This window comes from Equus asinus, chromosome 5 (genome assembly GCF_041296235.1).
Source record: "Equus asinus isolate D_3611 breed Donkey chromosome 5, EquAss-T2T_v2, whole genome shotgun sequence".
In the NCBI taxonomy this organism is placed as follows: domain Eukaryota; kingdom Metazoa; phylum Chordata; class Mammalia; order Perissodactyla; family Equidae; genus Equus; species Equus asinus.
Window position 1 is genome coordinate 95513251 of NC_091794.1, and position 14509 is coordinate 95527759.

Consider the following 14509-nt stretch of genomic DNA (forward strand, 5'->3'; position numbering starts at 1 on the left):
TGTGGGGGGGCAGCAAAATAAACAAGCTATTACTTCTATATTAATTATGACAGCTTTTAAGCTCTCCAAACAAAAATATTTATTAGAAGAGAAATAAAGTTAGCATAGTAGATAGAGAAGAAAGAACCAGAGACTAAATAAAAAGGACCTGGTTAAAGTCCCAAACTGGGTTCTTCCATTCCCCAGCCACGTGACTAAGTAAATCGCAACCTCTTTGGGTCTGGATTTTCTCATCTGCACTATGGATATAAAACCTGCTTTGCCTATCATATCAAATCAAATAATGCACATGAAAGTGAACTAAACCAAAGGATGCAAATGAACATCCTTCTTGCTTTCAAATTAACAGAGCATTATGCAGGAGGTGGAATTGGCAGTTTTAAACTCTATTTGAGTCTGATGGTTCCAAACTGGTTACCTAGCATTAACTAATTGGTAAGAAGAAATCTGATTAACATAGAGGCAGGTAAGTAAAGTGAAACCAGGCATATGATCACCAATTTTCCACTAACACTAGTGACTAGTGAGTAGTCCATCTTGTTTCTGCTGAAAGGCCACATAGGTTTTTAAAAAACAAAGGTGATAAAACTATTTAAGGGATGAGCTATTGAGATGAAGGACAACCATGTTAGGTCCTTACTCCAAGGAAAGTAGCTCTGAGAAGAAACTTTAATGCCTCTAAAGAGAGTCGTAGACTTCAAATACAGGGACAAGGTGTTAAGCACTGAGGTGACGTGGAGAAGCTGCGTCGACCACACAGAATCTAAGAGTCAACGTCTGGTCCTCACCTGGCACTCTAAGGCCTCAGGTGTTTTGTTTGACCCACAAAGGCTCATCTTACAGATGCTTCAGAGAAACTTAACATTTCAGGAACTGCAGTGTGAGATCAATGAAACTGAACCAACAGGCAATGGTTAAAAATTTCAGGACATCTTCGGTTTATTTCATAAAAGGCCTTCAATAAATATTCAACAATTCATTCAAACTCACTCAAATGTTTTCCTTTAAGTGATATTTAGAAAAAAGCAAAATGCATAGAATTCATGCCTTGAGATAAGAGCATAAATATTCTTCAGTGTTTGGGGTGTTGTTTTATTTTTAGCGTTACTTATCAAAGTAGCCCCTTTTTTTCCATAGTAGTCATTTAAATGAAAAAAACATTCTTATGTTCTCTCCTATTTTGTTTCTAGATGAAGAAAAGGAAATAAAGAGAAACAAACTAAACCTAGAAAGAGAGGGAAAGAAAGGAATGAGAAGGAGGAACCTTATAGGAGTTAATACTTTAAGCAACTTAAGTGGCTTAACTTCAATTAAAATTTAATTCCGTAGACTTGCAACAATTGGAGGATGTCCAGCTGGTGAGTCAGTTCCAGATGCTGGGTATAAAATGAGTACAGCACAGTCCTAAGACAGTGGAGCTGCTTCTTAAAGACGCGCCACCTGTAACTAGGTGACCCACTAAATGGAGATAAAAAATACTAAGTATGTAGAACTTATCTTTTAAATTGAGTTCCCTTCTGAAGGTGTTCATTTCCAAGGCATATAATTCACACAAATCAAGAAAATATTGGACACGATATAGCAAATATGCAAAAAAAAAAAAGTTAACACCAGAAATCCTTTGTTTCAGAACACTTCCTCGTATTAATTATTCTTCACTAGATTTGCTATATTCTGACTAATACTAAAGTCACTAATTGAATGAATGAATCATGGACTCACCAAGACACACAGTTACTAAGTAACCACGTGTCTATCTGTCCCAATTCAACCAGTTAAAGGATTTTATTTATTTTGATTAAATGTGGTATACTGCTAATCTTTGTCCACTTGAACGTCAATTTGTGGAGCAATCATTTTAAACCAAAATAGCACCCATGAAAAGGTTTCAAATACAGCTTCTATAATTCTTAACAGATTTTATTAACACAGTAGAGGAGCAGAGTTTATATGTTAGGTTTAGAAAAATATTCACTAACAATCCATTTTTCTAATTCAGCTCTTTGTGGCCTCAACAGGACTCACCATCTTTGAAATCATCTTGAAAAAGAACAAAAAGCCATGTGGCAGCGAGTTTACTCTCTGACTGTCCATGTCTGTCTGTCTGTCTGTCTCACACACGGATACACGCGTGATCCAGAAGGCATTCATGAGACACATATCTTGAATCCTAAGACTGTTCGAACAAGGGATTCATGCAGCTCAGGCAACTTTACAAAGGGTAAGAATGGAGTCTACGCTGTCCTGACGGGCCAGCAGCAGGAAATGGATGATTTCTCTAAAAGCCTTGCCATCCCACTCCATTAGTCTCTCTATAGCATTCACACGGCTGTGACGGAGGAGCCGTCCAGAAATCAAGCTGATCTGTCAACGTGCTGAAGGCTGTTTTCCGAAGGGTGGAGCCACAGAAACATGATAATGAAAGCAAACTATCTCAAGAATCTATTCTGTTCTGAGTGTCTCTCTGCCTTTTAAGATACGCAGAGATGTCTGTTTCATAGCTCCACTGTAACCTTTTAAACTATCACACAAATTGTAAAGTTTAAACTATCATAATAATCTTCCAGAGCTTCAACCATAATTATGGCAGCTTCCCCGTGGCTCTGAGTCGCACAACACCTTACAAATGGTGCGCCCACACCTGCAGCAGAAGGAGCAGCAGTGCCAACACAAAGGATGAGAGAGTTTCAGCATTTAAGGTGAGAATGGGAAAATGGAAGCAAACATTTTCCAGACTTTTTAAAAGTGGTCTTCTCCAATTTATTTAATTTCTCAGAGAATACCCTGAAGGAGAGAGTGTATTCACTGGTAATATAGCTGATATCACTGCTTTTACAATAAGAAGCTAATTTCTTGAAGTTATCATTTCTACTCTCATTTCTAAAAACCAGAGAAGGAGATCCCAACCAGTATGTGACAAAACATGGCCACACTCAGTTATGTCCAAGTCAGCGTCTCGGCGTGTGTGCACGTGTGCCTGTCTGTCCTGCCCCGGGGTGCTACTGTTCTCCTCGTCATCCTCCCCCGCCTACCTCTCAGGCTTATCTGTGCTCTAAGGATGCTGAACTTCTGGGAGTAACGAAGATAGTGGAAGTCTTCACATAAAGATTTTGATCCCTGCCACGAACCTGTCAGCCAGAAAGGCCGTATCATACCAGTGCGATAAAACAGAATTCCACTCAATAACAGGTTTGAAAATGGGTAGTAAGAATAGCAGAAAGTACCCTGAGAAGTGTTTAGGACATAGCAGACACTGAAGAAATGTCAGTTTATTTTTTCCTGAATTAAAAATGAGGTAAGTGACCTCCAAGAAGATGAGGTGGCTCGCCCAAGGTCCCGGGAAGCCGGTGTCAGGGCTCTCTCCACACGGAAGCAGGTGTCTGCCCCTAGCAGCTTCCACTATGCCATGGCTGCTCCCCATTTGATGACATGTGACACATCTTTAAATATGCCCTCAATTTGAGTATTTTCACTATGATGTACCTGAAGCTTTTGCTCCAATGGCAGTTGACGTAACCCTAAATTCTTCTGAAGCCTGGGCATGTTTTTTATCTAAAAGTTCTGTAATACAATTGCAGCACGAGGAGAAAATTAGGTTTAGAAATGACTCCCACTGAAGCATAAGGGAGCACTGGCAGGCAAGCGACGGGAGATTGTTCCAGGCCTCACAGGGGCACATGAACACCACCAACACAGTCATTAACGCCAACTGAGACTCAAAAAGCTCGTGTCACACAGCACCAGAACCAGAAACTGGCTTGTTCTTATGGACGAAACGTCAAGTAACAATAATGTTTTCAGAGCACAGAGCGGGCTTCTAGACAGCTCTCAGGAGCGTTCTATTGCTCTTCACTGGTTTGTTGCGGGATCAGTACTTTCCACGAGGAATTAGGCAATTATCGGGAAAATAAGCACTACAGGCATTTTCTCCCCCACAGCTTTCTAAAATCAGTCATGTTTCGAGGTTTAAAGTTAAGAACATATTATGAAAGGTACTTTTTACTATAGGATGTTTTATTCCTCCGTGATAACTTTATTTTACACTGTTTTTTGTTTTTTGAGCCAATGTTCACTCTCTTGGGGTACCTTCTCTTTGAAATCTTACTCAAGACTGTAAGTGTGTAAACTCATAGGAAAGGTCTGGAAAGATAGAGACCAAACCTAAATGTTATGATATCTGTGAAGAGGAAGTGACGACCAGGGACTGGGGGTGGAGGAGGCTCATTATCATGTACTACTCACATACTTTTAATTGCCGTTAAAAAGCATTTTTCAGATGTACCATAGACATAAGATTTCTAAAGAAAATCAAAAAAATACAGGCTCCAATTTTAAGTGCTCTCTACTGTTGACTTTATGCAAAGCCCTAAGAAATGAACATACATCTTCTCTGAGTGGTAGTATTTTCTAATCGAGAGGCCCTAAATCTTTCATCCTACTTCCCATGTGTCGCTTTTTACATGTAGGATATATTACTCTTAAACAAATACAAATCTTCCAATAGCAGTGAACAGGAATAATGACTGAAAAGTTTGGAAATGAAAAGTGAAACAGATGACTTTGAAATAGCCATTATGCATCCACTTCCTTTTCCGAACCAGATTCCCATGGTTTGTGGCACTATGACTGATACACACCACAATCAAGCAGTGTACTGAGCTGTTCAAAGAAGGCTTTTTCAAAGTATGGCAGTCAGCTTACTTGCTCCAAGCCAAAAATGGAATAGGAGAAACCCATGTATTTTAAGACACAGTAAGGGTGTGTGCCTGGCGGCATGGTCTATTTTTAGGAGTTATATTGGGAAACTTCCTTTGTGAATGCATGTAGGAAAAAAACAGTAATAGAAGGGTAACCATATGAATTATTTCATTCTTAAAATAGGTCTGTCCAATATGAGCTAGGTATGTCTTCAAAAGAGCCTGTGGTTTTAACTCTTACTATCCCCAAGGCTCCTCTCTCCATTCATATACATAACTAAAGGGGTTCCTGGAAAACCTCATGGTTTTTTTCAATAAATAAACTTTGAGTCTGCAAAATCTCAAGTAACCGCACTCACAGCAAGTAAAGAATAAATTTTAAGGAACTGACAGACACCCTGGAGTAGAAGTGCGAATGGGGTTACAGTTCTCAGATAAGGCTCACTGTGAGATGTCCAGAGGGATAACGTACACGAATTCTGCTCCCCGTCAACTGACAGCCTGTCAGTACTTTTTCTCGGACACTGCTCACGACTGATATGCGTAAAAAACAAGCAGCAAACTGTGTTGTGGCATTTGTGTCAAGAGGAATACATTTCCACTGCCAAACCCTAGATTTTCTGTTGGTATAACCGTTCTAAACCTTGATTTTAAAACTTTTCTTTTTTTAAGTATAAATGGTCTTTACCTCAGACCCGTTTGCTAAGGAGGAAGAGACGGTCCTGAGTAGGAAGAGCTGACTACACATCAGGGCTCTTCCCGGCCCTCCCATGCTGGTCAATGGAGAGCAAGTTAGAAGCGACTCTTCCACCAGCAAGAACAATCACAGGGCCATGAATAATTGCTCTTCTTTTACCATTATGTTTAAATAATTTAATATAATTACAATCACGATTATTATTATACAACTGTATTTAAAATCATATTATAGAAAATTCCTCTTATTCCCTGAGAGGTAGATTAAATGAAATAGACCAAAGCAGTTATTCAGCCTCCTAAAATCCCACTCTTGTCTGTAAGGATCCAGATAATAAGCCCACATGTTTAGCACCTTTGAGACAAAGAAGTTGTCTGCTTAGAAAGTTCTTCAAGGCTCCACGTTTACACTGGAAAGTCAAAGATTTCACTGCGTGCACACTGAAACTTACCTCCCGGTGCTGCTCTTGAAATTTAAGGTAAACATACAATAAGTTCCTGAAAGACTGAGTGGCCACACACAACTGACTGACACTGTGAGTTATCCGTAATGTTTACACAAGTTAAATTTGCCCCTAAATCAGCTAACGTTAAGACAACATATTTCCTCTAGAGAACATATGAAAGAGAGTGAGGATGGGGTGAAAACTCAAACTGAGAACGGTGAAGAAGATCCCCGAGCCATCCCGAACCACAAGCAAGGCTTACCTTTTCAGGTCAACGGTTGTGACACTAAATACAACGCCTTTGAGCCAAAGAATCATGAAGAGCCTCTGGGAAAAGGGGCAGTTTCCTATGCTTTCTCCATCACTGCCAGCCTGGGAGTCAGAAAGAAACATGAAGAAACAGGGTCAAAGTGATGATACTCAAAACGACAGAGCTTTCTCTGAATTTTAATCAAGGATACCAGAAGACAGGAAAAGCTGCATTGTGGAAAGAAGGGTGGCAATTCAGGTCTTTATTATTTTGCTCTTTCTTTCGCCTCTTTCTCTTCTTAAACACGGCCAGTCTAGTACGGCACTGTCCGAGAGAACTTTCTGCAGTGACAGGAACGATCTGTATCACCACTGTCTAACACAGCAGTAAAGCGTGACATACGGGTAATGAAAACTTAAAGCGTGGCTAGTTCAACTGAACTGAATGTTTTATTTTGTTTACTTTTAACTAACTTAAATTTAAACAGCCACACGTGGCCAATGGCCACCATAGAGGACAGCACAGCTCTACTCAGTCCCTGGGGGGTACAGATCCTCGTCTCAGGGCAAAGACAAAGTCTACTGCGGGTTTTATGAAATCTAAGTCATTTCTTGTTCTGTGAGACGGTCCTGGAAGGTAACCAAAGAAGGGAAACTAGTAGGTGTGCCTGTCCCCAGAGTTAAATAATTGCCAACTTCCCCTCATTTTAAAAAATACTCATTATAGAAATCCTGTATTTTGTTTTCCACATTCCTTCCGGGAGCAATAAAATAACAAAAGATATCTTTATAATAAGTTATTTGTAATCCTACTCAATGACTGGAGCAGTTGACTTCCCTGAGCTCAAGGATGAGGCAGAAGTTCCCTGAAATCAGAGGGGGACAAATCTTTAATTCCAGCACCTATGCCCCGAGTTTAAAAAGGAGGGAGGGGGAAGCAGAGCACAGGACGGGGAAGAGGGAGAGCCAGCACGCTCAAAGAGAACATTCTGACACTTGCGAGGAATCAACACAGCCCTGGCTCACCATAAAGTCTGTGCAGAGAGCCAGAAATAACTTTCAACAAGTTACTCAGAGATGTTGCCGAAAGTACTGTTTATTATCCAAAAGTAACTCGAAAAATTCAGAAGCCATTTCAGTAAAATACCACATTAGTAAAATCATTAATTTCTAAACTAATGGGGAAATTGGGGGGGAGGGGGGGTTTAAAAAAAAGTAGTTACCTGATTAAACATAATACAACCAACAAAAAACATGGGCATATAAGGAAGATCCCAGAATGCTACCCTAATCAGACAGCATGGGATAGTTACAACTGAGCTTGGTAAAAAAAAAAAAAAAAAGAAAGAAAGAAAATTGATCATTCTTTATCAGTAATAAAACATACACAGAATTGTAGTCAGAGTAAATCATATTAATTTCTAATACTGCATCTTGTTCAAAATTTTACTTCCTAAAGAAGGTGTAGCTCTTAAACTTTAGTGTGATTAAGAACAACCTAAGGAAAAACATTTAAAATGCTGATTTCTGGGCCTTAACATTCAGACATCCTGACGCAGAAGAATTCCTGGGGGAGGCCCCAGGAGTCCTCATCTTGTTAGAGGCACCCAAGGAGATCACAAGCAAGGCACCCGCTCGACACGCTGACACACCCGGCGTGGGACGGTCAGGACAGCGGTCCTTCCTCACAGCACAAGTCGGTTTATAACACTAGGTCATCCCACCACATAACGTAACAAACTGGTACCCAAAGTTGCTTTTTTGAAGATGCTGACCATCCAAACACATATGAAACACGGATAACATACAAGTGACTGTATTACAAATGACAAAAAGTTAACACATTACCTTTCTATACAGCTCGATTAATATTTTCACACACGGTGTGGCTGTAGATATGCAAATTTTATCATCATCAGTTTTATTTTTCCCCCCCTCCTGGTTTTATCAAGCTTAGCAGCAGAAGCATAAATACACGAAAAAGCACACCAAATTTGGTACTTACTGAAAAGCAGTCAAGTTTGGCAGACAGAGGACAAGCCTGACTCAAGATTTTCTTCCTATTCCATTTATTGAATCTACAAAATTAACTACAACTTCCCAAGCTGCCTCTCACAGCAGCGTTAAAATAATTAAATGGGTAAAGAAGATGTAATAAAGACATTGCCCGTGGGCACTTGAAAACACATTCAACTAAGGGCAAGTGGGAGACAAACCGAGACTGGCTACAGGTCAGAGAGCTCGCCCCACAATTTCCCTCCAGTCTGCAGAGCATGTCGTCGTCTGGACAGAAGAACCTCGGTCCACGGCCTGCCTCACGAAGACCTCGTCAGGATGCAAAGGCCCCTCTGCTGTCACCTCCTTTGTCTGTAATTTTCTAGCAAACTTTACCAATTTCCCTCTCTTTCAGGTATATCAGAAGCTTATTACACATCTCACACTCCTTATGAAACTACTTTCCCTTATGCACACACAAATAAAAGCACGCACACTCTTCAAGATAGAGCTGAAAAACTGCTTTTTATTAACTACTCCCAAAACGCATGACAATTCAAATAAGAAATATCGCCATGGACACATTTTCCCAAAGTTTTAACAGCATTAGAAAACTGGGAGCTACTAGTCAGAGGATGTTTTCATAAAGTATGGTGAAACTCCAGAAAAATTTGGATTTCCAGAAGTCACAAGTCAAAAACTTCCTCCTTTAGTGCATGATGTATTAATAAAATTCCATTTCAACATTTCAACAAAATTTCATACAAGGTAAAGGATCAAAATTATTCTCTTCGGTCTGAGCTACACTGAGTACAATCCATTGGTACAACTGACTGAGGAGGAAAGTATGGTATAGCGGAAAGCATTATACACTAGAAATCAAGACACCTTTATTCTATACCCAGTTTTTTATTAGTGACAATAATAAAAATTAACACACAAGTATACCTAACAATAGCATCTAAGAATAAAGTATGCCTTTAAAAAAACTTCCTTTTACTGCTTCTAATATAAACTCATTATTTTAAAAATAAATAAAAACTAAAACACTACAGAAGGCCCGAGTTCTCCCACCCCTGAACCATTCATTCACTAGCTTGTCACTTAGTCTTCTAGATTTTTATTTTCTAGGTACATACTATTTTTTCTTTTAGAAATGTGACCACACTATATATAACTTTTCTACAATTTACATGTTTTATTCCCAATTTAATGTAATCAACCCCCTGGAGGCTGTAATCCCTGCACTAGAATGGTGTCAGTCAGAGATGACCAAGGAGGAAGCCAGGTCTTTCAACCCTGCCAGCCAGCGCCGACAAGCCCCTGACTCCCCGCTGGGGTGGGGGTCAGAGGGGGTCTAGTAGAGAGTAGTCAGGACTTTCACCATCAACCAGAGGTAATGGGACCACCTCGACCAGTGTCAGTGGAGACCACACGGGGAGCTGGAGCTCATATCCTCGCCCAATGGAGGCCAGGCTGGCACCTGGACTTCTCTCCTCACGTGGCCGCAATGAGGCAGTGTCGCCGCCCTTCTCCCCTCCCAATTCCCTCCAGAACAGCGTCAGGGAAGTCTTATTTGAGTGTCAGGGAAGTTTTTAAACAAGATCCAGAGTCTCATAATATGAAAATGGTTTCAACCGAAAATCACTTGTCATATCAAGAACAAAACCAAACTGAATGAAACAGGCAATCGAGAGATGTCAACATCAAGACGACAGAGATGTCAGAATTATCCAACAAAGACTTTAAAGCAGCCATGATAAGAATGCTTCCATAAGCAATTATGAACTGCTTGAAATAAATGAAAAAGTAGAAAGCCTCAGCAAAGAAACAGAAGATGTAAAGAAGAACCAGATGGAAATTTTAGAGCTGACAAATACAAGAACTGAAATAAAAAGCTCAGAGAATGGGCTCGACAGCCAAACCAAGAGGACCAAGAGGAGAATCACTGGACTGGAGGAAAGGAGGACAGAAATGACCCAATCTGAACAACAGAGAGCACAAGACTGAAAACGTGATACTTCTTATTGATTCCTACATTTTGAGGTCATCCACCTAATGGTCATTTTTGAAGGCTTCGTTGTATGCTACCAACCCAACAATTTCACATCTAGAAATTTATTCTGTAGAAACATTTATACAGATGTCCAAAGATACAAGAGGGAGAAACAGTGACGCCTTGTTTGTGAAAGCAAAACACTGGAGACCACCCACAGCCTACGAGGGAAGGACTTGCTAGGTTCTAGACCACCTCCAGAGGGCGGACGTCTGGGCTAAACACTGGGCCTTTGCAGGCAAGGCAGGGGGAGGGCCCAGCCTTTCCTGTGGCGTTTGGAGCACAGCAACTGTTGTCTAAAGTTTTCTGTCTCGCTCAGGCCGCCCCTTTGCTGGTTCTCTGGCTAGAGACAGCAGACTTCTCTTGGAGCTTTTTATGTCCATGCCTGTTGGTGTTTCCAGACTGCCAGCTTCAATAGCTCCAAATCTTCAGACAGATGAAGCAAAAAATCAAGAAACTCACCACCATCTACTCCACCTTCCCAGAAGCAGAAGTCTCTCAGAAGTATTAAACTCAAAAAGCAAAATAAGAACCATGTAAAAAGTGGCATATCCATAGAATGGAATATTATTTGGCAATAAAAAGCCATGAAGTACTGATATATGCTATAACTTGGATGAACTCTGACAAATCACACTTTTCCTTTCCAGGGCTAGTCACAAAAGATCACATAGTATATGATTCCATTTATATGAAGTGTCCAAAATAGGCAAATCTGTAGAGACAGAAAGTAGATTAGTGGTTGCTGAGGGGGGCGGGGGGAGAATGACAAAAGCATTCTAAAATTAGACTGATGATGGTTGCACAACTTTGTGAACATACTAAAAACCAGCGAATTGTACACTTTAACTGGGTGCATTGTATGGTATATAAATTCTATTTCAATAAAGCTGTTTAAAAAATATATAGACACAGATTACGAGTTTAAATATAAATATACTGGACAAGATTTTAATCTGGAATATAGTTTTAAAAAATTATGATTTCATATTACAAAAAGCATACATGTTTATAGGGTTTTCTTAAAAATCAGAAAGCCTAAATAATCAAAACAAAAACTTGAATTATCCCACTGACAGAAATAACCACGAATCTTGAGATAAAGGATGAGTCTTAGCATTCATTTAGGTTTTGTTCTTATAAAAGGGGTAGTTTTGGGGCTGGCCCTGTGGCTGAGGGGTAAAGTTCACATGCTCCGCTTCAGCAGCCCGGGGTTCACTGGTTTGGATCCTGGTGTGGACACACACACGGCTCATCAAGCCATGCTGTGGCGGTGTCCCACATAGAAGAACTAGAATGACCTACAACTAGGATATACAATGATACTGAAGCTTTGGGGAGAAAAAAAATAAGAAGATTAGTAACAGATGTCAGCTCAGGGCCAATCTTCCTGACCAAACAAAAACAAAGCATACTTTTAAAAAAAGGGAGAGGTAGTTTTGTTTAACTTTGCTTTCTGGAGTTCCCCTCACACACTCACCCTTCCTCGCCTCCTCCCTCTGGGCCACTGTTGTAATTCTCGAATTGCCTAACACCAGTATTTAATCAGAAACTGCTGGATTAACTTCTACACTGCAGAACGGGGGTCAGTGGCAGATGCCATAAATATTTTAATGTTTTACTAATTCAAGGTTAAGGAACTGCTCACTTAGAAAACCTAGTTTAATCAGTTTTTAGAATAGTCAGATTTTTAAAAGACCCAAGATGGAGAGCTTTAACTTCATGCCTCCCTACTTCTTTGTGTTTGGGGGGCTGGGGGAGGGGTGATGATGACAGAAGGAAGAGAGAGAGGAGCTGGGACCTGAAAGCAGGAACGGGCTCCTCACCACTGAGTTACTTCCCTTGACACGTTCTCACGGGAATGTAGAGAACAGCGTGCTGCCGAAAGAACGAACTGAAAAACTTTGAGCCCTCACTTACCTTTCGTGTGGATTCTATCTAAATTAGCTGTCTGAATACACAGAACGGTTTGCTCCTGATTTAGATTAACTTAAAAGTCACAAGACATGACAAACGGGCAAAGTCACCTGGCTTCTATTATCCATTTCTTCAGAGTTTTAGCCAGACACACGCTGGAAGCCAGGGTTAGAGTCTAAAGGTTCCACAGGCTGTCATCCTGCTGCAGGGTCTGCAGAGCACACGGGAAAGAAGGTGCAGAACCAGACACAGCTGAATTTGAATCCTGACTTCACTACTTAGCGGCTGTGTAACCTTCAGTAAACTACCTACCATCTGTGAAACGACTTCCTACACCTCGTTATTAAGGGGATCGAATCAGGGCACACACAATTCCGGGCACGTGGTAAGAGTTTAGTAAATGTTACCTGACTTTAAAGAAACTTCATGCACAGAGCTCAAGGCCTAAAAGCAGGTCCTTCACTTCAAGCTCTCAGTCATTAGAATCTCTAGATTACTTTACTCTTTCAGAAGAGAGAGAAGAGAAAGAATTTAAGTACCTTCCATGCGCCATATATTATGGCCCGATGCTTTAAGAAAAATACTCCAGATAAAGTTTAAATACAGTCCACTAGATGGAGTGAAGCAAAGATATCCTTTATTTAAGAAGATGTCAAAAACCTCTGGCCATGCAAAGAATCTGTCATTGTCTCCTGGCCATAACCGTATGAAGGAAGAACGTCAAAGGATGTATCGTGGAACAGTTACTACGTTTGAAGCTCTGCCTATGTCAATAAAACAGAGCCAATGGCAGGACACTGTAAAGACCTCACTTGCTACCATTTTCTTGTTCAGCATCACCAATTCATGAGGTCTACGCTCCAGATAAGAGCCTGTGCAATTTAGAGAGGAACTGACTGGTCTGAAATTACATGAGTGCACCCAACTACCAGGGGGAGATGAAAGTCCGGGCGAGGCTGTGAGAGCTCACAGGAAACGTTCACCTGATTGAAGACGCTCTCTTCTCTCCCCAAATAAGCTCTTCACATCTATTAATCCAGTAATCCTTATGTCCTCTCATTCAGCAGAAGATGGTGGGTAAGAGCCTGACTCCCAGACAATGCCACCGCTTCCTATCTGTGTGACTTTGGAAAAGTGACTAAACCCCTCTGGGCCTGTCTTCCACTTCCATAATAACATGACCTACTGGATTGTTGGGGGCAACTGCGAGGTAATACATGAAAGGGCTTAGAACACCATGATGCTTCAAAATCGGGGGACAGGGAGGGAGTTGTCCATCGTATACCCTTTCACACTTTTGGATATTTGTAGTACACACATGAATCTTTCATTTAAAAAAAAAAAAAGGCAAGCAATCAAAAATCTTCCTACCACAAACACATGAAAACGAAGTAAAACACTAGTTATAGAATGAAGGTAGCAAAGCTCTGAAGATGAAGGACGTCTATACAGGCGCAGGAGTGTCAAGTCTCAGGGGACATACAATCCACAAGGAAGGAGGCTGAAAACACAGATCACCCGGCCTCAGCTCCAGACACTCGGATCCAGCATGTCTGTGGTGGCGTCCAGGAGTCCGCAGCTTTTAAAAAGCAGTTCCAATTCTGATGCATTTGGTGGGCGGACCAGATTTTGGCAAACACTGACACAGAAGAGAACATGCCAAAAAAACAAAATAAAGACTGGAAAGAAGAAGTTTACTGCACGGTTCAACTTCGAATTCCTCATCATGCTTTCTGGACACTGCTCCTCACAGGCCAGCAACATGGTTACCGTTTGTTAGGGTCAGATTTAATAAATAACAGCCCCCTCCCACGCTTTAAAGGAACGTCACACTATTTTGCCTCAAACTTGGCCTATCAAAACTTAAGCCAAGCCAGCCTAAAGCCACGTGAAACCTAGACACTCGAATTCAAGAGCATTCTTATTCCACTCAAACTAAGAAGCAGAGGCAAGTACGTTTCAGTGCAAAACAGTCCATCATTCACGTTTCTAAGAGCTTGTCTTAAAACCAGACATAATGTCAAGGACAATTACAGTGACCCAGAGTCCTTTATAGATCAAGTCTTTCATGCTGTGGGATGGTTATATCTGGTTTAGAAGAACAATTACAAATTTTAATTACTATACTATACTACTAAATGGTGTGACTTGTCTGGAGACAAAAAGAAGAAATGATTCTGCTGTGATGTCAGGAACATGGACCACTAGCAAAACAGGCTGGATCTTCCACTTAGAAGCAATATAACCATGGCAAGTCACTTAACCTTTCCGGGTCCCAGTTTTCTCGTCCAGGAAGGGGAGGATTTGGGGAGAGGGGTGAGACGCATTTACAGACGTTGACAACCGTGATCTGTCAGACAAGATGTATCCTCCTCTTGGGGAACACACACTGAAGTCCTCAGGGGTCAACAGCTACACTGCACGCAACGTACTAGAGAAAGAGCAAATAATAG

At 40.9% G+C, this 14509-nt stretch overlaps 1 protein-coding gene across 1 annotated transcript in view; it reads right to left on the bottom strand.

Moving 5' to 3' along the window:
* CLIC4 (chloride intracellular channel 4) overlaps positions 1–14509 on the bottom strand; it is a 64398-nt gene that overhangs the window by 23994 nt on the left and 25895 nt on the right. Inside the window, exon 2 of the mRNA XM_044770015.2 lies at positions 6102–6211. Coding sequence (XP_044625950.1) covers positions 6102–6211 — 110 coding nt within the window. The remainder of the gene's footprint in view (positions 1–6101; positions 6212–14509) is intronic.